The sequence below is a fragment of the Chelonoidis abingdonii genome, chromosome 3 (genome assembly GCF_003597395.2).
Source record: "Chelonoidis abingdonii isolate Lonesome George chromosome 3, CheloAbing_2.0, whole genome shotgun sequence".
Taxonomy (NCBI): Eukaryota; Metazoa; Chordata; order Testudines; family Testudinidae; genus Chelonoidis; species Chelonoidis abingdonii.
In genome coordinates, this window is record NC_133771.1 from 80,071,340 (window position 1) to 80,092,336 (window position 20,997).

The 20,997-nt window shown below is 39.7% G+C and overlaps 1 protein-coding gene across 4 annotated transcripts in view; it reads right to left on the minus strand.

Moving 5' to 3' along the window:
* ASCC3 (activating signal cointegrator 1 complex subunit 3) overlaps nt 1–20,997 on the minus strand; it is a 544,393-nt gene that overhangs the window by 424,301 nt on the left and 99,095 nt on the right. For all 4 annotated transcript variants that reach the window (XR_012655518.1, XM_075063855.1, XM_075063856.1 and 1 more), the window contains exons 6-8: nt 15,514–15,721; nt 14,755–14,896; nt 13,996–14,121 (exon numbers count right to left, since the gene is read on the minus strand). Coding sequence is in view for 3 of the 4 variants with exons in the window: in XM_075063855.1 (XP_074919956.1) it covers nt 13,996–14,121; nt 14,755–14,896; nt 15,514–15,721 (476 nt within the window). In the remaining variant the exon portion in view is untranslated. The remainder of the gene's footprint in view (nt 1–13,995; nt 14,122–14,754; nt 14,897–15,513; nt 15,722–20,997) is intronic.

Consider the following 20,997-nt stretch of genomic DNA (forward strand, 5'->3'; position numbering starts at 1 on the left):
AGGAATGAGGCTGCCAGAATACAATAATTTGTATACATTTTTTAAGGAATGGAGTGAGTAGTACAAATTCCGCAACCTGTTTAACTTTCACTAAACCTGTTCCAGATCCATATCTACTGCTGATTGTTCTACTCTTGCAGTTGGACTCACCTTGCTGCTTGAACAGCCAACCGGTGAAAACTTTACTATTAGGGGCATTTAACAATCCTTGTCATTCATTTCCACTTTAACTACAAAAATTTCTCCAACAGAAATTAATTTACTTTAATAATGGTTTGAAACAATTCTCCCTCACCATTGTTAGAAGAATATACATTAAATACACATTCAACTTAGAAACCATACTCGGAGTCATATGGCTTAGTTTACCAGTTGTAAGTTTCATCTGTGTGTCTAGTAGGAATCAAATTTCTGCTGTTTAGGTAGATCTTTTGAAATAGGTTTTTTCTCCAGTGTTGCTGTAGGAAAGTTGGGAAAATGCAACTGTAAAACCTCAAAAAAGGACGGGGACTTCAAGGACAAGAGTACCTGAAACTACTTTTAAATTTTTTTTTCTTTTAAAATGGACTTTGTTTCAAATTGATAGTGCCCCTTTTAAATGAGATATAGAGGCCTCATGAATGTTAGGAACCATTAGAAAAAGGATAGATAATAAGCCAGAAAATACCATAATGCCACTATATAAGTCCATGATATGCCCACACTTTGAATACTACCTGCAGTTCTGGTTGCCCTAGCTCAAAAAAAAGTTATATTAGAATTGGAAAAGGTACAGAGAAAGATAACATATTAGGGGTATGGAACAGCTTCCATCTGAGTAAAGTTTAAGAAGACTGGGACTTTTGGAAATGAAAATCAAGGGGAGATATCAAAGTTCTATAAAATCATGAATGGTGAGGAGAAAATGAATAAGCAAGTGTTATTTACTCCTTCACAGAACACAAGAATTTCACTCAATGAAATTAACAGGTAGTAGGTTTAAAACAAAGAAAAGGAAATACTTCTTCACACAACCTACAGTCAATCTATGGAACTCATTGCCAGCCATACTGTGAAGGCCAAAGCTATAACTGGGTTCAAAAAAGAATTAGATAACTTAGTGTAGGATAGATCCATCAATGGCTATTAGCCAGGATGGACAAGGATGCAACACCACGCTTTGGGTGTCACTAGCCTCTGACTGCCAGAAGCTGGAAGTGGATGACAGGGGCTGCATCACTCAACAATTTCCTGTTCTGTTCATTTCTTCTCAAGCACCTGGTACTTGCTGCTGTCAGAAGACAGGATACTGAGCTAGATGGACCATTGGTCTGACCCAGTATGGCTGTTCTTATGTTTCCTGTAATTAAATTAGTGTTAGTCCCATCTTCTTGTTCCATGGCAAAGACAGTAGTCTTCAAATTCCATGTTTGTGCCACAGTCCTTGCTACTGGCTGCCTCAGCATTACAAAGCTATTTAAAAATGGACTGAACAAAGCACTGAATACACTGGAGGAAATAAACCTGCATTGGCAAAGGGATGAACAGTATGAGAAAGGGACTGTTATATTCAATTTCTATGATCCTGGACATACATGGAATCTGAACACAGAAAAAAAAAATTAGCCAAAAGGCTAACAAACAAAATGTGGGTACCGGTAAATTTGGTATATTGGGTACGAGGTTAAAGGAGAGTAGATGTCTCTAAAAACTAACAAATAAAATAACATTTTTTGACAAGAACACAGCAGCTACATGCCACATTTCCTCAACTTAAATAAATGTCTGATAGTAGTTCAGCAATGAAAACCCTACCTCCACTATGTATAATCTGTTCAGTCCCATTTTTTTTTAGCTTCTTTTTGTCAGTTTCCTCAAATATATTAAGGCTGTTCCAAGCCAGAAAAGCTAGAGAGTCTGGAATAATCTCCATTGCCAATTTTACCTTTTCCTCTTCATTTCTTTGCCTGTATCACCATCTCTAGGATGCATAACATTTTCCTTCCTTAAGAGCTACTCAACTACCTCTTTCGAATCTCACATGAAAATCTTCATTGCTTCATCTCTCTATTAATTCATACAAATACCTTCCTTATCCCAGTCACAAAATCTTTCCTTCTCTCTTTAATGTATATGCATTTAAATTACAAGTTTTCTTCTCCAGTCTAAGCTGTACCGCTTTTGCCATATTTTTATGAGTTCCTGTACCTACCTTTTTTTCCTCTTTCTAAACTATTTCAATATATTTTCTATTAAAAACACTACAGAGATAACTTGAATTAATATCTGTTTCTCAGTTTTGGGAAACTACAAAATTAATAGCCATAGAACATTGTTGAGCAAAAGGCCTCTAACTTTCCCAAAATGGAGAATATTTATAGGAGAAAATTTCTTATATGCAAAAAAGTACACTGGCAGTTCATTTAGAAAAAGATTGTTGTGAATTGTAAATATACTATATTATATTTAAATTATACACTCCATTGTTTCTTTTGATAATGAAAAAATACTTTCAGTTTGTGAGAAAAAAATTGAAGTTTTTTATTGCTTTGGTTCATAAGTGAAACTAGCACAAAGTTCTTGCTACTCAGTGATAAGTATTTTTTACTTGACTGCTTGACAAAAACATTTATTCATATTGAGGATACCATTATAAGTGGTGAGCTGAGAATTTAGGAGAGACACAAATAGGTGAGGTGCATGTTAATAAAAATAGGTTACTGCTCAATGAATGGGTACCTATAATATCTTATCTGCAAAAGGAAACAACTGTAAACACTGATGAGAGGGCAAATATAACTTGTGTTGTATCATGTACTGCTAATGAAGTGATGTAAACCCCTGATGCAGTATTTCCTAAGGACCATGTGCCCAGGGTAAGAGCCTTGCGATGACCAGTCTTCCAAAGGGACAATGAACAGAGGATTACCAGCCACCTCTCCCAAAATAAAATAATAATTAACTGAGATGATATTGTACCATAATATCTTTATTATCTTTGTTTAACAATAAGGCACAACCAGTATTTGAATTTACCTTCTCTAATGCTGTGTGAAGGTCATAACTTTACCATGATCAGAGCACTGACAGTCTTTTTTGCATATATCACGACAAACCCAGGATTTTAATAATTACTTTAGCAGCTGGCACAAAAGTTATAGTTTTCATGAATAATTATAGTTCATGAAAATAGTAAGTAAAATAGGCCAGAGGTAGTATGATTGTCTGAGGACAATTTTGATAATTAAAAAGAAAAAAAAAACTTGACAGGAAAACCCAGAAATCTCTAGCATACTTCTAGTCTCTACGAGAGAAAATTCTTTCTGTCCCCTAAAAATTAAAAAGCAATAAGCCTATTCCAATTACTAATTGGCAGCTGGTGCCTTCTGTAATATTGCTGACTGTATGAATTCAGCAATCATGATCCAGTAATACACACTCCCATCTCTCCCCACTTTGAAGTATAGATAGTTTAATGACCTGCATTTTTCATTCATAGGTTGTATAGAACAGCAACAGATCTATTTGGTATGATATTTGTAGAGGCATTTTCATGAAAATTTTGTAGCTAATGCAGAAAACACCAATAATTTTACACTGAAAGTCCTGTTCTGAGATAAAATATATCACTTCATATCTACAGTATGTGCTTACATGCAAAACCTCATCAGTACAGACTCTTATCCTGTATGCAAAAATCCAAATGCAGAATACTGAACTAGATAATATTAGCATAGGATTCTATCTTTCAGAAAAAAAAAGTTTTAAATATGGCATTAGTATTAAAAATGAGGAATAAAAACAAAATACCCTTCCGATCACATATATTACGAAGAAATTGAAGTAAACAGAAATAGCCTGGCTATAACTACTCAACCCTAAATTTAGTGGTTACAACTAATGGGATGACCACAAAGGTTACATTAGCAGATATGCCTACTAAAATGAACATGACTACAAAAGTACATAAAAAAATCTAATATTTCAGCTACATGGCCTAAGTGTGTCTATTCACACAACTATATCGCGGTTTTAAATCAAAAAGACAAGTTACAATATTGCATGAGGATACATCAGTGAAAAGAAAGTCTATTAAATCTACATTTCATAAAATATAGGTACAAAAATCATACTATATAAATCACAATTTTAATATTCCCAATAGTTGACATCAATAAACATGAAAAATACATATGCATAAATGTATTCTATTTTCAGAAATAAAAAATATTAGAATGTTGTTGTTATCACACATTTTTCAAAGTCCAGAAATTAGAAGGATGCATTATAGGTCAAAAACACAAATGCTAGAAAACAGAGTTAGGGCTCTCACTTCATTTTAAATTTTGCTGTCCTACCCTGATTGTCTTCCAGTTATTGGTAGAATGCCACTACCAGCCACTTCAAAAGAATTTTAATATTGCTTATTGAGTTGTAGTAGAATGTATGGTTATGTAGCGTCTAAACTCGTCAGGAAACAGCCATACGCTTTTGAGTTTGTACAATTTCTAGTACATGGTAGGTGCTACCAGAAACAAGAAATAAATAATATTTATTAACTATAATGTAATCAGGCTATAGTATCATACAGTATAATACCATACTATGTGAAGAACAGGAAGAAACCACATTCCATATTGCAAAACGGGGGATATCTGTGACCTACATGGTCAAGATCTATGCAGGAAAAATTCCTAACTAACTTGCATATGGAGTCTCCAAAAAGTATCAGCAAGATACATCTGGATATCCAGCCCACAGTGATGTGGTAAGGGATAGTGTGTGTTTGTATGGAAAAAAAGGAGGAGCAATATGGTATGAACAACAAACTTCTTGCACGGGAACAGTGAAGGGTTTGAACACCAGCCTCTAATTAGTGGGTAGCTCTATAATTTGCATGCCACCAGGTATATGCGTGGAATAGCAGAGGTTCTGTTACTTATGAAATTTAGGCTACGATCCTGCAAACCTGTAAGTACCTGTGTAGGACTACACAAGTAATTACTGAAGTTATGCATGTGTGTGTTTAGTTGGAAATAATCGTAGGGAGCAGAATGTACTTTTGAGTTGGAAACCGGACAGAGTATTTCTACATTTTTTTATGTTTTCGTTTTTTGAGCTTCAATTTTCAAGTTTCCTAACTTTCAAAGCTATTTCCATTATGAATTTCTTGACTTTCAAATTGTTTTTTTTACAACTACAATATTCCAGTAATGCTCTTTTAACTCTGATATCCATTTATCCACTTAACTCTGTTAACTTTTGTTTGTTTTGTAATTGGCATTGCACCGGTGTAATAAACCAGTGGTCCATCTAGCCCAGTATCCTATCTTCCAACAGGCTGGTATCAGATGCTTCCGAAGGAGTGAACAGAAATTATCCAGTGATAAATCACCTGTCCTCCAGTCCCAGTTTCTGTCAAAAACATGTTTAAGGACGGCCGAAGCATGGGGCTGTGTTCCTCACCATCCTAGGTAATAGCCATTGATGGACCTATCCTTCATGGTTGGCACATAAGAGTGAATTGCAATTACTGGTACAAGAGTCCAAGTTGCTGGTAATGCATCTGAAGTCCAACATATTTTTCCAATTTTAGACTATTAATTTTGTACTTGGTAAACTTTCTTTAAAAGTTTGTACTATATTTTTTACTGAGTAGATGATGGTAAGACCGCCAAAAATAAAAATAATTCAAAAACTAATCAATGCAGCCCAACTGTCAAATATTAGTTGAAAAAGTACAAATGAAATACACAACCATATCAACAGTGGAATAAATAGCTAAACATTCTTAAGGATAAAGTGAGAAGTATAAATTTATACATTAATGCCTCCACCTTCACTCACCCTTGCTTACTTGGTAAAATTATAAAAGCAATAGAGCATTACAGCAAGAAAAGACGTGTATTGATTTTGTAATAATTCCTAAGCATTATGCAACAAAAAAAAATCTATTTTTTATTTGGACCAGTAAGTACTGTAAGTAAAAGTAAAAGGAAATGGAAATAGCATGAAACAAAGAAATAAATCCTATCCTGAGCATCCACTTTAGGTGAAACACTAGAGCCATTTATCAGCAATAGTGATTTGTTAAATAGAACCACTTTTTCTCCATGTTGACAGAGACCTTTTTCTTACATAATTTTCATTAACTTAAAGATACATTTGTTGAAGAGTTGCCAAAAAGGGGGGGGACGGGAAGCAACACTTTTACTGTAAGTACACAACTATATTTAAGCAATGTTAAGTCTGTATAGCAAGCAAACAAAAGCAATCAAATCCAAACTCATGACTCATTTTAACCTGTCCTGTTAGAACAGTGTTCCACAGTTAGCTAATATGCCATATATGGTAAGTTTGCAGTGTTGCTGTAGCTGTATTGGTCCCAGGATATTAGAGAGACAATGGCAGTGATGCAATATCTTTTACTGGAGCAAATAGTGTTCGTGAAAGAGAAAAAAAAAATCTTCTCTTTCACCAACAGAAGTTGGTCTTAAAAGATACTATCTGACCTACCTTGTCTTTGATATATGGGAAAGTAACATTATGGTCTAACCTCAGACTAATGAATACAGTTTACAAAGAGACAAGTTAGGGAGGCTATTGGCAGCCGGTAAAGGATGGAGTTTGTGCTTCTTGGGCTTTCTCCATTAGTATCGCCCCAACCAGGCCAAGATTACGTGACACTGTGGAAAATCCAAAAGGAAGATAAAACAGAGGGAGCAGGGAGAGTAATATAAGCAATGTGCCCGCATAAAGAGAGGAGGGTCTGTCCTCAACCCAAACAACCCAAACAGGCTGCACACTGCCAACACAAAATTGGAAGAAAAAGTATGGGTTTAAGAATGTCTGTGGGACCAAAGAAAAGCTACAATTCAGTGACAAGCAGGTAGGATGGAGAAAAGTAATCTCCATTAAGAGATAGCTGAAAAACTGGGCTCAAAGCCAAAACCAGAGCAGATGCACCAATGAAGCAGAGATTCCAGGGCAACAGAAAGGGAAGAAGGGGCCAACACAACCAGAGCCGCGACATGAAAAAAGTATCAGCTGCTTTAAGTGTCCAGACACAACAGGAATAAAAATGATTTTAGGAATAAGTAATTTTTTCAATAAAAATTGACTTAATATTTCCTGTGTTCCCTGCCAGAAGCTTTATCTTTTCATTAATCAGCAGAGCCAAAATGGATAGGCTACTTCAAGCAGTTTCCTATTGGGGGCGGGGGTACAGCCTCTAGTGTCCAGGTATAATGTCGACAGGACCCTTGGCTCCAGTGCCTTCTGCTGGCAATCTCCTATGGCTCAGCCCTCCAGTCAAATCACAAAGTTCAAACCCCTTCTGGGGTATCATGACCCAGTGTAAATGAATCTGCATAATTCTCCTGTTTCCTTGGGCTACTGAAGTCTTTTCTTTGTAAAACCTTGTCTCAGGGCTTCCCTGGCAGGAGCCTGTGCTGCCATTATATCTGTCTGTTACTTTAATTCTGGGCTTCTCTTAGCCAGAGAGACCTGTCTCCTCTGCAGTCTCTCCCACAACTTAGCACCGGCAGTCTACATATTATGGCTTAGATCTGCCAGGAGCCAATTAGCTACTCACTTCCAGATGCAGAGCATTCACTAGCCTTGCAGATGATGGGTTTAAACCTGTTCACAAAGCTTCATCAAGGATAGTCAGTAAGAATGAGTATCACATAAATGTGTGTACACCATGGGAGATGGCCTTCTTGTGTGACCTTAGTCACCCAATGTATTTCTGCCTCAATTCCCTACCTGTAAAATGGGAATGATAGCAGTTCCCTACCTCACAGAGGTATTGTTAAGATAAATACATTGAAAATTGTAAGGTGTTCAGATAACAGAATAATAGGGGGCCTAACAGACAGATGAGGCAGGTGATATATTGACAACATCTGGTTACATTTCATATCCAAAGAATGCATATGAAACAGTAACGTGACTACACTGCAGAACCAGAGCAACCCCCAAAATATGAAAGGGAGCAGTGCAAATTTCAATGCAATAAAGCTGAACCTCCCACCATGTGGCCTTGAATCAGAGAGAACCCAGCCAGAAAATTCAATCTGTAGAGCAGAAGGAGCCAGAGCAAGGACCTTCAATCATTCAGAGAACTTTCTACAATTTTGACTGGACTTTCTCTGCTCTGTGCTGATTAGCCGTTTTCTCCAACCCTCTCCCTTCCTTTTCCTCATCCCAGTTTCACTCCACCCCTCCCCCTTCCCCTTTTACCTTTTTGTTTTGTTTATCCTCTAGTCTAAATGAACTATCAAATAAAACAGTGGAACTAACATAATGTTTGCTGCCAGCACACTGTTCATTCTGCTGTGTCTGTCTTATCCATTTAGACTGTAAGCTCTTTGAGGCCCTAACCAAAAATCCTATCAAACAGATTTCTTCTATAGCATGCCGCCCAGGTCACCAATTTCAGGCAATTCCATACTAGCACACTCCAGAGTCCCAGAGAACTCACAGTGAACACTCTGCCTCCCTGCCAGCCACCCATTAGTTCACAACAAGGAGATCCAGCTCCCCATCAGCTGTAGTAGCGCAGCTTAGGGAGTGTGGTGATGCCTCTGGCAGGCCAGTCCCAGCCCATTTAGACATTTCAGGTTATCCCCAACATCTTAAACTCCAGCCAGCTATCCACCATGTCTGGTTGCAGCAGTGCTGATCATCAAGTTCCACCTCCTCTGTCGCTACCATTGTAGGAAAGAGTCGCTTACAGAAGATTATAACTGAAGCTCAGTAGTAGATTCAACAGCAAATAAATTTCAGTCCTTTCACACCAGGCAAACACATCAAATCAATAACTCAAAGCCTCAGAGATCATGTAACTTGGGACAAACGAAAGTTTGCTCACTGAGTGGATTGGAATTGGTGTTTCCCAGCCAAATATGGATAACATTCTGGGTTTAAAAACATCCAGCCAAAAGCTGGTAGATTGCTGGTAATTAAGTCAGGAAAGCTTTATTTCCACAGATCTAGGGCCCTAGCTAGTATATTAAAAAAGTAATTACAGACAGACACATGGTCCCAGAGGGAATCATCCCAGTAATGTAGGAAAAAGCTCTAACTTCCCCTCCCTTATCCAAAAAACAGAGATTTTTGTCAGGACCTTTGCTGCCTGGCCATGCAATTGCCAAAGCTCAATTCTCTTACATACTGGATTTCATGGAAAATTGAGAAATATAAAGGATGTAAAAACCATACTTAACTGAATGATCTCTTTGGGATTTGGGCAGTAACGTTTCTAGTATTTACAGTATGATAGACTGTCTATGTCTGTGTATTTTTCTAGCCAACGTCTTCCTTTCTTGTCCCTTTAACCAGAGATAATCTCCCTTAAAACTATAGCTAATTCGGAGGTTAAAAAAAAATAAAGTAAATCTGAATATTTTGAATGGTTGCTAGGAGGATATGGAAAAGAGAAAACATTTTTTCCTACAGAAAGGTGTTTGAGTTTGGTTTTGTTATTTAAAATTTGATTATTTATTTAAGGAAAAACTGATTTCCAACATAAAAAAATCTCATTTGTCACAGTATTAATATACAAAATCCAGGACTTTCTATTTTCAAGCACATATGCATGACACCATTCATTTATTTATTAGTGAGAGAGAGACTGACTGATCCTGCACCACTAAGATAAATGGAGTTTTGCTATTCGCTTCAATAGGAGCAGGTATGTCACCATGATGAGTGAAAAGAACATGGACACTTAAAGGTAGCAAGTCTTGGGGTTTTTTTGTTTGTTTGTTCTTTTTAGGGGGGAGGCGGGTTCCCTCCAATGTACACCATAGAAAGACTGTATAGTTATCTTCTATGGGGTAAAAGGAGAAGAGTATTAATCTAGTGCTCTTACTCAGAACATTTCAGAAATATCTTAAGACAATTACACGCACACATACACACACCACTACCTCTTTTAAACAGACGCCAGCTAAAATTAGAATCTAACCAAATTCTTTTGTAATCTTGGCTGATAATACCTACTGCCATATTTATCAAGTATCTGACAGCATAAATGGAGAGAAAACTGAGCTACTGCAGCCATAAAATGTGACATTTTTAATATCAGTATTCAGCATAAAACTTCTTCCAGTGAAAAATCTTATCCAAAGCACAAAGCTAAACCCTTTCTGGAAATCTGAAATCCTCCAAAGAAGTTCTAAAATTCAGAGAGAAGTTCATAATATTTCAGATAAATTAACTCAACCAAAATTAATTATCTAATGAAAACTGTTTCCAGATTTCAAAACATATAATACATTTAAAATAAATGAGCCCTGAAATGATTCAATTATGCAAATATTTCAGAGCATTTAATTTTTCTTTTTAATAGGTGTGTATCTTCAGGGAATTTGTATTTTCAAGTATACATTAAAATTCTACCTTATATATAAAAAATGAACTAATTTAAGTTTCCATGTACATGCTCTCTCATTTATTCCAAAATATATCAAACAAAGCTTTTTAACTACAAGTTTTATAATAGGTTTTAAAAAAAAATCCTCTAGTATCCAATTTCAAAAGCAATCAAGAAATTTGTGAATAGTCATCCCCTTTTATCAAACTTTCTTAGCATTGCTTGCCAGCTTTTAGCAGATTTTCCATGACCCTTAATCTACTGATAGTTAAATAGCACCTCACTCTATGAGAAGCCCCACTCTACTGAGTAAGGGTGTGAGTATTTGCCCCTTTATACCATTTCAGACATACACTTTTAGTCCTAGAATAAGACTAGTTAAAGAATCTTTTCTCCAGCTAACGTGCTTGTGCCTCAAAAATACCACTAAAGAATTCATCTCGTCTAGGTTATCATCCATTATTGTAATACCTAGCAGACTTACTAGGACAGGGATCTAGCCACTGTACACATATATAAAGCAATTACAATCTTACAGTCTAAAAAAGATATAAGTGAGAGAGGATTGAGTGAGAAGAGGGAGGATGGAGTTAATAACAGGAATTTTTAGCAGAGATAGCTGCATGCACAAATCATAAACATAGTAAACTAATCGCTCACAACCTCTTCAGCCATTATCAGATGGCAGTGTTCTGTATGCATTGTGGCAGATTTAAATGTGACATATTTGATTAATTTGATTTAAAATATACTTTAAGATACATCATGGAATAGGCAAGTGTATTTACAAAACATTAGAAGTACAACCTATAACAATAAAAAACAGGAAAAGTCAAATGGCCACAATATCCCACTTTTCCAATATACACTTTGACGTGTTTGTCCACTGAGAAGAATGATGTACTAGATTTTTGTTTCTCTTTTTTTTGGGGGGGGGTGGGGGTGGGGGAGTGTTGGGTTCCCACATCTGTTACACTGGAGTGTGCCCTGAAAAAATTTCTTTCCCTGCCAAGAGACAAATCAGACTGTTTCTAAATTCGCACTCAAGATCATTTTCTCTCCCTTTCCCTCAGGTTTATGAGATTTATCAGCACTAGGATTCAGAGAAGCAGATATATTTGGTTTACTTAGGTGTTTCTCCTTGTTACCTTGCTTTTAACAGCCAGAAATTACCCACGACTCCAAGATATTTTTCTTGAATGGTGACAGCTAATTTAGAATCCATCATTTTTTATGTATAGTTGGGAATTACGTTTTACAATGTGCATTACTTTGCAGTTATCAACACTGAATTTCATCTGTCATTTTGTTGCCCAGTAACAAAGTTTTGAGAGATCTCTTGGTGATTCTTCACAATCCACTTTGGACTTAACTATCTTGGGTACTTTTGTATCATCTGCAAATTTTGCCACCTCATTGTTTACCCCTTTTTCCAGATAATTTATGAATATGTTGAACAACCCTGGTCCCAGTACAGACCCCTCGGGAACACCACTATTTACCTTGCTCCATTCTGAAAACTGACCATTTAATTCCTACTCCCTTGTTTCCTGTCTTTTAACTTATTTCTGATCCATCAGTGGACCTTCCGTCTTACTGTATTACTGCTTACATTGCTTAGGAGCCTTTGGTGAGGGATCTTGTCAAAAGCTTTCTGAAAGTCCACGTACATTATAGCCACTGGATCACTCTTGTCCACATACTTGTTGACCCCCTCAAAGAATTCTAATAGATTGGTGAGGCACGATTTTCCTTTACAAAAGCCATGTTGACTCTTCCCCAATAAATCACGTTCATCTCTGTGTCTGATAATTGTGTTCTTTACTATAGTTTCAACCAATTTGCCTGGTACTGAAGTTAGGCTTACTGGCCTGTAACTGCCATGATCTCCTCTGAGGCCTTTTTAAAAGTTGGGGACACATTAGCTATCCTCCAGTCAGGTACAGAAGCTGATTTAAGTGACGAGTTACATATCACACTCAGTAGTTCTGCAATTTCATATCTGAGTTCCTTCAGAACTCTTAGATGAATACCATCTGGTCCTGGTGACCTATTACTGTTTCATTTATAAATTTGTTCCAAAACCTCCTCTATCAGTATCTCACTCTGGGACATTTCCTCAGATTTGTCACCTAAAAAGAATGTTTAAGTGTGCAAATTTCTCTCACAGCTTCTACAGTGAGGACTGATGCAAAGAATTCATTTAGCTTCTCTGCAATGGCCTTATCTTCCTTGAGTGCTCGTTCAGCACTTCAATCATCCAGTAGCCCCACCGATTGTTTGGCAGGCTACCTGCTTCTGATGTACTTAAAAAAATTGCGGTTAGTTTTTGAGTCTTTATCTAGTTTCTCTTCAAATTCTTTTTTGGCTTGCCTAATTATACTTTTACATTTGACTTTCTAGAGTTTATGATCCTTCCTATTTTCCTCAATAGGATTTAATAAGGATGCCTTTTTGCCTCTAACCACTTGTTTTACTTTGTTGTTTAGCCATGGTGGCATTTTTTGGTCCTCTTACTATGTTTAACATAATTCACCATCCCCTCAGCTAGCAGTGGGCATAATGCTGCATGTTCCATTAGCTCAATTTTGGTATCCTTTTCACAACTGTAGCACTTTATTTCCAAAGGATATATATAATATGCCACTTCACTAACTTTTCTAATTGTATTTCCAATAGTGTACATACTCTACCAATTGATATGGAAAGGTAAATTTTTTGGCATCCTATTAACAGAGAAGATCTTTTTAGTTATATTTTCAATTGTGCAATGTCACGTTAGTTCTGAGTAATTATAGTATTACACCTCTACCTTGATACAACGCTGTTCTCGGGAGCCAAAAAATCTTACCATGTTATAGATGAAACCGTGTTATATCGAACTTGCTTTGATTCATCGGAGTGCGCAGCCCCGACCCCCGGAGCACTGCTTTACCACATTATATCCAAATTCATGTTATATCGGGTCGCGTTACGTTGAGGTAGAGGTGTACGTATAAACTTCACAGAACTGTTCCATGTGGCACCTCCCCCCCATATCCCATATATGGGATATGAGGGGGGGGGAAGCACGAGACATGAATGAAGGATAAGCAGTAAATCTAGATCCCATAGTAATTGAATAAACCATAGTTATTTTGAATTTTGAAAGTATTGTCACTGAGATTCCAGAGTAGTCTTCCACTGTTTATGAGTAACATCTCAACACCCTTGTGACTCAAATTTTTTTTTTTGAACTAATATGGATCCTGATGCAAAGAGAAGCTAAGTGATTTGCCCACAGTCACACAGGACTGTGAGTGGACATTTCAATAGGACTTTAACCCAATCAGGAGCATTGTTAACGTTATCATTGACACTACAAGCGACAGCCACATTTTAATTGACTCAGTAAGCAACTATATTGTACTACTGACTCAGTAGTTTAGCTTTGTTTTTTTAGCATGGAATGACAGCTCTAAATTACTGACTGAGCCCTGTGCTTTCACCACTGAGTAGTACTTCCCTGCAATATTAACATTTAAATACAACCTATAAATAAAGCTTTAAAAGGATCACAGATCATTGCAAAATTCAGTAGCAATGTATCTTCAAACAATTGATTATAAAAAAAAATAAGAAAGTGTTTTACTCACCTCATCTAAGTCTTTGATATAAACTATTTTTTCCTCAATGCCAATAGGCATTGGTTCACTATGAGGGATCTTTACTTCTTCATACATTTTGTTGTTTTCTCTCTGGATCGCCTCCGGTAGAAGCATCTGTAACAATTGAAAAAAAAAAGTTACTGGAAGAAAGAAAAAAAATGGCATTAAAATATGCCAGAAATAATTGAGTGACCAATGATTTATCTCTTCGTCACATATACAAAGTTAACAACTAATGTGACTGAACTTAAAGTTAAATTAATTCCTATATGTTTATTAATTGTACAGGTGGCAACAGAATCAAAAAATGGAGGGGAGGGGAAAGACAGGCATTTTACGATCCAGAGGTTGGTTCATAAAACCAAGAGGAATTAGACAATACTTATTTCCTATTAAAAATGATAGGTCAAATTAAATTTAAGGAGAAAGTTATTAAAATCCTGGATTTTCAGGAAGCATAAATTTTGTTAGAATCAATTCAACAGCTTTTGAAAAACAACTGAGGAAGAAAAAAAATATATTTTATGACTTAAGTCTCCATGGATGTGAAAACCAACCCATCAGAAGAAAGATTATTGTCTAAGTAAAAATAAAATATTTGAAAATATTCAACCATCTGCAGAAGCAAAATTTGGTACAGTGCTTCAATTAGTAGTAAAACCTCTGAGGGAACAAAAGAAACTCAGCTGCAAATTATTTACCAGGATAAATGCATTGTTCAGAAAAGGTCAGATACCAAAGGTGTACCTTTGCACCTCCAATGAATGCTGATGTTCTCATAGCTTCAGCCTGGGAATCATAAACATGTGGGTAATGAATTTTTTCAAAGTCCATCTCTCTCTGCCTGCCTAGGACCGGCACACTTCGAGCATTCAGAAGGGATTGTTCTCTGCAAGGAGAAAAATAACTTAAGTAATTCTGCCAATCACAGGCCTACCTTGCCAAAAAAGCAAACAAATACAGTATGTTAATATCATAGTAACAGAATGTTCTTATTGATGATTTTGTTCTTCTCACTCCCAGGTACATAATGTGTATCAGAATTTATGGTTCTCCATATTTAAATTTCCAACTGCTGTTTTTCTCAACACCAAATGCAATGCCTTATTTGCTTGCATTCCCTCCCCCAACTCCACTTTTACATGACAACATGGAAAACAATACCCATTAATCGGGGGAGGGAGAGGGAGTTTTGATACATTTGGTATAGACTTCATAAATCTTAAGCTAGTGGTGTGTGCATAGCACTCGGGAAGATGGCTTACCTCCCTAATCTACATCTAACCCATGTGGATGAGACCAAGAAGATTCTAATTAAGCAGATGACTGCTTTCTTATCCCAGAAAATTAGGTTTTCATATAAAAAAATTCTAGACTTGTAATAAAACGTGACTTGAAGTCAGAATCATCTAATCACCAAAGGTGAACTAAAAGAAAATAAATGATTATGATACATTAAAGCTGCAATTACAGCACAAGCATTTTTCAACTTTTGGCATTTATTACCTTTGCATCCGCAGCTCCTTGGGATCAAAGCATATTAATCCTTCTCCAAAACTTTCTCCATCTTCACCAGCTCGTTTTTCTCGTCTGGCAATTCGTTTTTCTTCCCGACGATATTGTTTCATTAACAGCTTTTCTTGTTCAGACTGAATTGTGACTTGACAACCATAATTGGGTTTAGTGTTGTCACCTGCAAGCTTTTTACACCGTTCTGCAACATGGAAACAGATATGGCTCTCTGTGAACATTAGAGACTGACTTATTTTTCTAAATGAACTTAAAAAGCTTTTTTAATTTTTCAAAAGATAACACAAATTGTGACAGCTTACTAATGCCTAAAACTGTTTAGCATTATTTAGATTGCAAATGTGCTAGATTCTTTCAAAACACATGGAAAGACACAGCCCATGCCCCCAGAGAGAAAACAATTTAAACATTATCATTAGGAAAACATTATGCTTCACTTCAACCTTCAACTACAGAATTCTTCATTCAACAGCACTTGGGGCCAAATTGTGAAACACCTAGCATGAAGGTGAACGGGTGTACAGGGTTGGAAATTAGTCCCTTGTTACTCTAAGACATATACCCATGCCATCGCAGGAAGCAAGAGCCACAAAATTGCTACTAACTCCTCCTCCACAACCCAGTGTCAGTGGTGGGCAGAACGGGATGGAAACTGGTTGGTGCCTTTATCTGACTCTCCCCAAGATACAGCCAATGTACCTGCACTAGATAATGGATGCTCTACTAGGTTACAGACCCAACACAATGTATTACATCCCTAAGCAGTCTGCATCTGTGAGCACAGGGGTTGGGTAATTCTGGCTCTGCAGAAGATTATTCAGCTTCAAAAACTAAACCCAGGAGTTCAATTCTGATTGCTGGGCTAAAAGTTTTGCAGAACATACCTTCCACCTACGCTGACATCAAAAAGACCAAGCCCCCACTTCTCTCAATATCTATATTGGACAAAGTCGGAATGTTATGATTCATTAAAGAAAAACTGTCAAGGTGCACGCACACATATTAATCACCTCTCAATCTCTTACTGTTGTAATCCTCATCGTTCCTATATCTATTGCCATCCCTTACTGTATTAATTCAGACTGAACTCCTCAGGGCAGAGACCTGTTACTTGACTTATCTATAAAGCACCATGCATATGTTGGTGGCGTGCAAATAAATTATATCAGACATTCTACTCTAAAATATGCTCAAATACACCCCTTACAACACATTAGAAAGAAGGCAACTAGCTGTGTATAGTCATAAAGGGAAGGATCCTTAAAGTCTTCTTACATAGTTCACATACATACACTAAGGAAAATGGTGATTCTTCCAACATAGCTATTAGGTTTTATAGATCAGCGGTAGATAGAAAACTAGTGATGTTCGTAGCAGAGATGTCTGGGACTTTTATGATATAAACAAGCCAGAGCTGTCAAATCTAGTTGCCTACAGTTAGGCTTCTGAATACATATTTAGGCATGTGGGCCATGATTTTCGAAGTGAGAGCCTACAATTCAGGTTCCTAAGTCTACATTTAAGCACCAAAATAAATGGCCTGATTTCAAAGACTGTAGAATAGATAGATTAATAGCTCTCTTTGAAGAGCATGGAGGCTGTTAAGCTGTCATCACTTTTGAAAAATCAACCTACCTATTCAAACTTCTAAATATGGCCTTGGTTTCTTAACTGTAGGCTCTCACTTTTGAAAATGTTGGCCCTGCTGTAAATGAAAGCTGCCAAACACCTGCAGCTTACATTGACTTCAATAAGATTTGCAACTGCTCACCACTTCTGAAAAACATTCAGACCACTTTATTTAGATACATAAATATCAGTTTAAGAGAAGATGGTTACCTTTTCCATAACTGGTGTTCTTCGAGATGTGTTGCTTATGTCTATTCCACAATAGGTACGCGTGCTCACCATGTGCACCGGTGCCGGAAGTTTTTCCCCTAACAGCACCCGTGGGAGGAGAGTGCCCCTGCGACCCCTGGAGTGGTGCGTCCATGGCACGGTATAAGGCGAGCTGCGCACACCCCCCGCCTCAGTTCCTTCTTGCCAGACAACTCCGACTGAGGGCAAGGAGGGCAGGATATGGAATAAACATGAATAACACATCTCAAAGAACATCAGTTATGGAAAAGGTAACTGTCTTTTCATCTTATAGTGATTGCTCATGTGTATTCCAGAATAGGTGATTCTAAGCTAATCTGCTGGAGGTGTGTAGGAGTTCACACGTTCCCAGAGCGGAGGACACCCCTGCCGAACCTGGCATCATCCCTGGTCTGGGGGACGATCGCATAGTTCAAGGTGAATCGTGTGAATCGAAGACCACATGGCAGCCCTACAAATGTCCTGAATGGGGACGTGGGCCATGAAGGCAGCCGACAAGGCCTGCGCCCGATTCGAGTGTGCCCTCACAATGGGTGGCTGGGGGACACTCACCAGTTCGTAACAGGAACAGATGCACAAAGTGATCTAATTGGAAAGCCATTGAGTGGAAATCAGCTGGCCCCTTGCGCGCTCAGCCAAGGCGATAAACAGTTGTAAGGACTTTCTGAACAACTGAGTCTGCTTGAGGTAGAAAGCCAGAGCCCACCGCATATCGAGCTTGTGGAGACGGCACTCATTACTAGACGGGCGAGGCTTGGAGTAGATGACCAGTAGAAAAACATCCTGACCCATGTGGTAGGCAGAGACCACCTTCGGGAGGAATGTGAGGTGTGGGCGGAGCTAGACCTTGTCCTTATGAAAGGCCATGTACATTGGCACGGAGGTCAGAGCCCCTTCCTCCACTAGCGCCTTGAACTCCTTCCTATCGCGCTCCTGGAGGGAGTTCTTAAACTGAGGCATGAAGCCCCCCAGATTGAATTCGTACCGGTCCAGGAGAGCCTCATGGCTCGTCACTTGTAACTCGAAGCTCGAAAATTAATAAATTTTCCTTCCAAAAGACTCCAGTCTCCGATAGTCTTTGTTTTTTGGGGTCAAGGATGGCTGACTCTGCCGTTCCCTGTGGTTGACCGACTCAACCACCAGGGTGTTGGGCACCAGGTGGTTATACAAGTACACATGCCCCTTAGTGGGTACAAAGTACTTGTGTTCCGCCTTTTTAGAGATGGGGACCAACGAGGCCAGTGTTTGCCACAGGGCATTTGAAATCTTAGCCATCCCTTCATGGAGAGGCAAGGTTACCCTACCCGGTCCCGATGGGGACAATACGTTACACATCAAGTCCGAGGGCTCCTCCATCTGCTCTACCTGGAAGTATAGGCTTGCTGCCACCCTCTTTAAGAGTTCTTTGTGGGCCCTGAAGTCCTCCTGCGGGATGCAGAGGGGTGAGGCTGTAATCGCCTCCTCCGAGTGGGGCAAAGAGGCCGGTGCAGTGCTCTGGGTGTCGTCCGGCACCGGAGGGTCCATCACCCGGTCAGACTCTGGGCACAGTGCCGAGCACATACATCCCACCAACTCCCTTCTTGGGGGTCTGGAGAGGGAGGCTGATGGTGCTTCCAAAGCTCCAGCCACTGAGCGAGCTCCCACAGGAGGCCACGGTGCCCTCTGGTACCACTGGGCCAGCCATGACACTCGGTGCCACTGCACCTGCTGTAGCACCAGTACGGCTGGCTGTCCAGATTGTCTGGCCTGGCCCATCAAAGGATTGCTAAAAATGGAGACCAGGCTGGCGTAAGATCTGCTGCTGTCTCTGGACCGAGAGGAGCGGCGGTGCTGGGATCTACGACGGCCACAGGACCACAATCTCAATGTGGAGGACCGGTACCAATGGTAATAGCTACTCCGTGAACGGCCTCGATGTCTTGGCAGAGACTTCGAGCAGGAGTCCGAGTGGGAACAGCGTCGATGACCATGCCATGAACGACTGCAATACCCATTCTGAGATAAGGACTGACAGCGAAGCCTGCACTGTCCCGTAGATAATCGCTTCTTGAGGACAAGCAGTGTCACAAGTCCTGGATGGACGGGACCCAGCCAGACAGTCCGGTCATCATCGAGGGTGATCCACCTGGACTTTGCCCCGAGCGGTTGCTGGGCGATGATCGGCGTCGGAAACGTTCCCTCGATTGAGACCGGTACCAGGCTGGAGATAACTGTGGAGATCCCAGCGGCGGCTTGCCTCTGGAGCGTGGGGCCAACATCGGCAGCGCTCCGGGTACCAGCATGGACATGACGTCCCAGGCCTGTCCCTAAGAGGCCAGATTACTCCGCTCAACTTGGGTCAGAGGCCTAGTGGGGGGGGAATCAAGGACTGCCCGATGTGGGCCTAGCCTCTGTCCCAGACTTCCCTCAGTGACGCTGTGAAGAGGGAGTCTTCCTGGCCTTTTTGGTGTGCCCCATGGATGGGTAGCGGTGCCGGCTGGTCGTCGGCACCAGAGGGTCGTCGCGTACCGAGGCTGTCTTGCCGGGTACCAGTTCAGAGCAGCGGATTGGGATCAGTGCTGACTGCATCAGGATGGCCTGGAGCCTAATGTCTCTTTTGGCCCGAGGCTTAAATGACTTTCAAATCTTGCTCCTTTCACGGATATAGGTTTCTCCCAAGCAGCGCAAACAGTCTGCGTGTGGGTCACTACTTAGCATAGAACACCTACAAGAGCTGCACGACAAACCCTAGAGCACAGGGCATGCCCCGGCCCGGGTTCACTGACTAACTAAACAGCTAACTAACTACAGGTACTAACGCTGAACGAACAAACAGTTCTGGGATGGGGTACAGTGAAGCTGGAGCAGAGCAGTTCCAACGCACCTTCACTGGCAGCAAGAAGGAACTGAGGGTGGGGGGAGCACGCAGCTCCCCTTATACCATGCCTGGGATGACACCAGGTTCGACAGGGCTGGCCTCTGTCATGGGAACTTGTGAACTGCTACCCACTTCCAACAGATATAGCTTAGAATCACCTATTCTGGAATACACATGAGCGATCACTCTAAGAGGAAAAGACAATTACCTTTTCCATAACGTGTTCTTCGAGATGTGTTGTTCATGTCTACTACACATCCCACCTTCCTTGCCCTCTGTCGGAGTTGTCTGGCAAGAAGGAACTGAGGGTGGGGGTGAACATGCTGCTCCCCTTATACTGTGCCATGGAGGCACCACTTCAGGGGTCGCAGGGGCTCTCCCCCGCTATGGGTGCTACTAGGGGGAAAACTTCCAGCACCGGTGCATGTGGCAAGCACGCACACCTATTGTGAAATACACATGAGCAATCATTCGAAGAAGAACCTAACTTTAGACACCCAGGTCTGAAAATGTTGGCCACAGTCTAGAAAACCACCTCACTCTTATAAATTAGGTTAATATTATTATCCCCGTTTAACAAATAGGGAAACTGATGCATAGAAAGGTGATGTGTTGTGTCCAATGTCAAACAGCTGGTCAATGGCAGAGCCAGGAATACAACCCAGGTCTCCTAATTCAGTGTTTCTCAGTCAATTGTTTTGATTTTAAACCCACTAGCCTAGTTC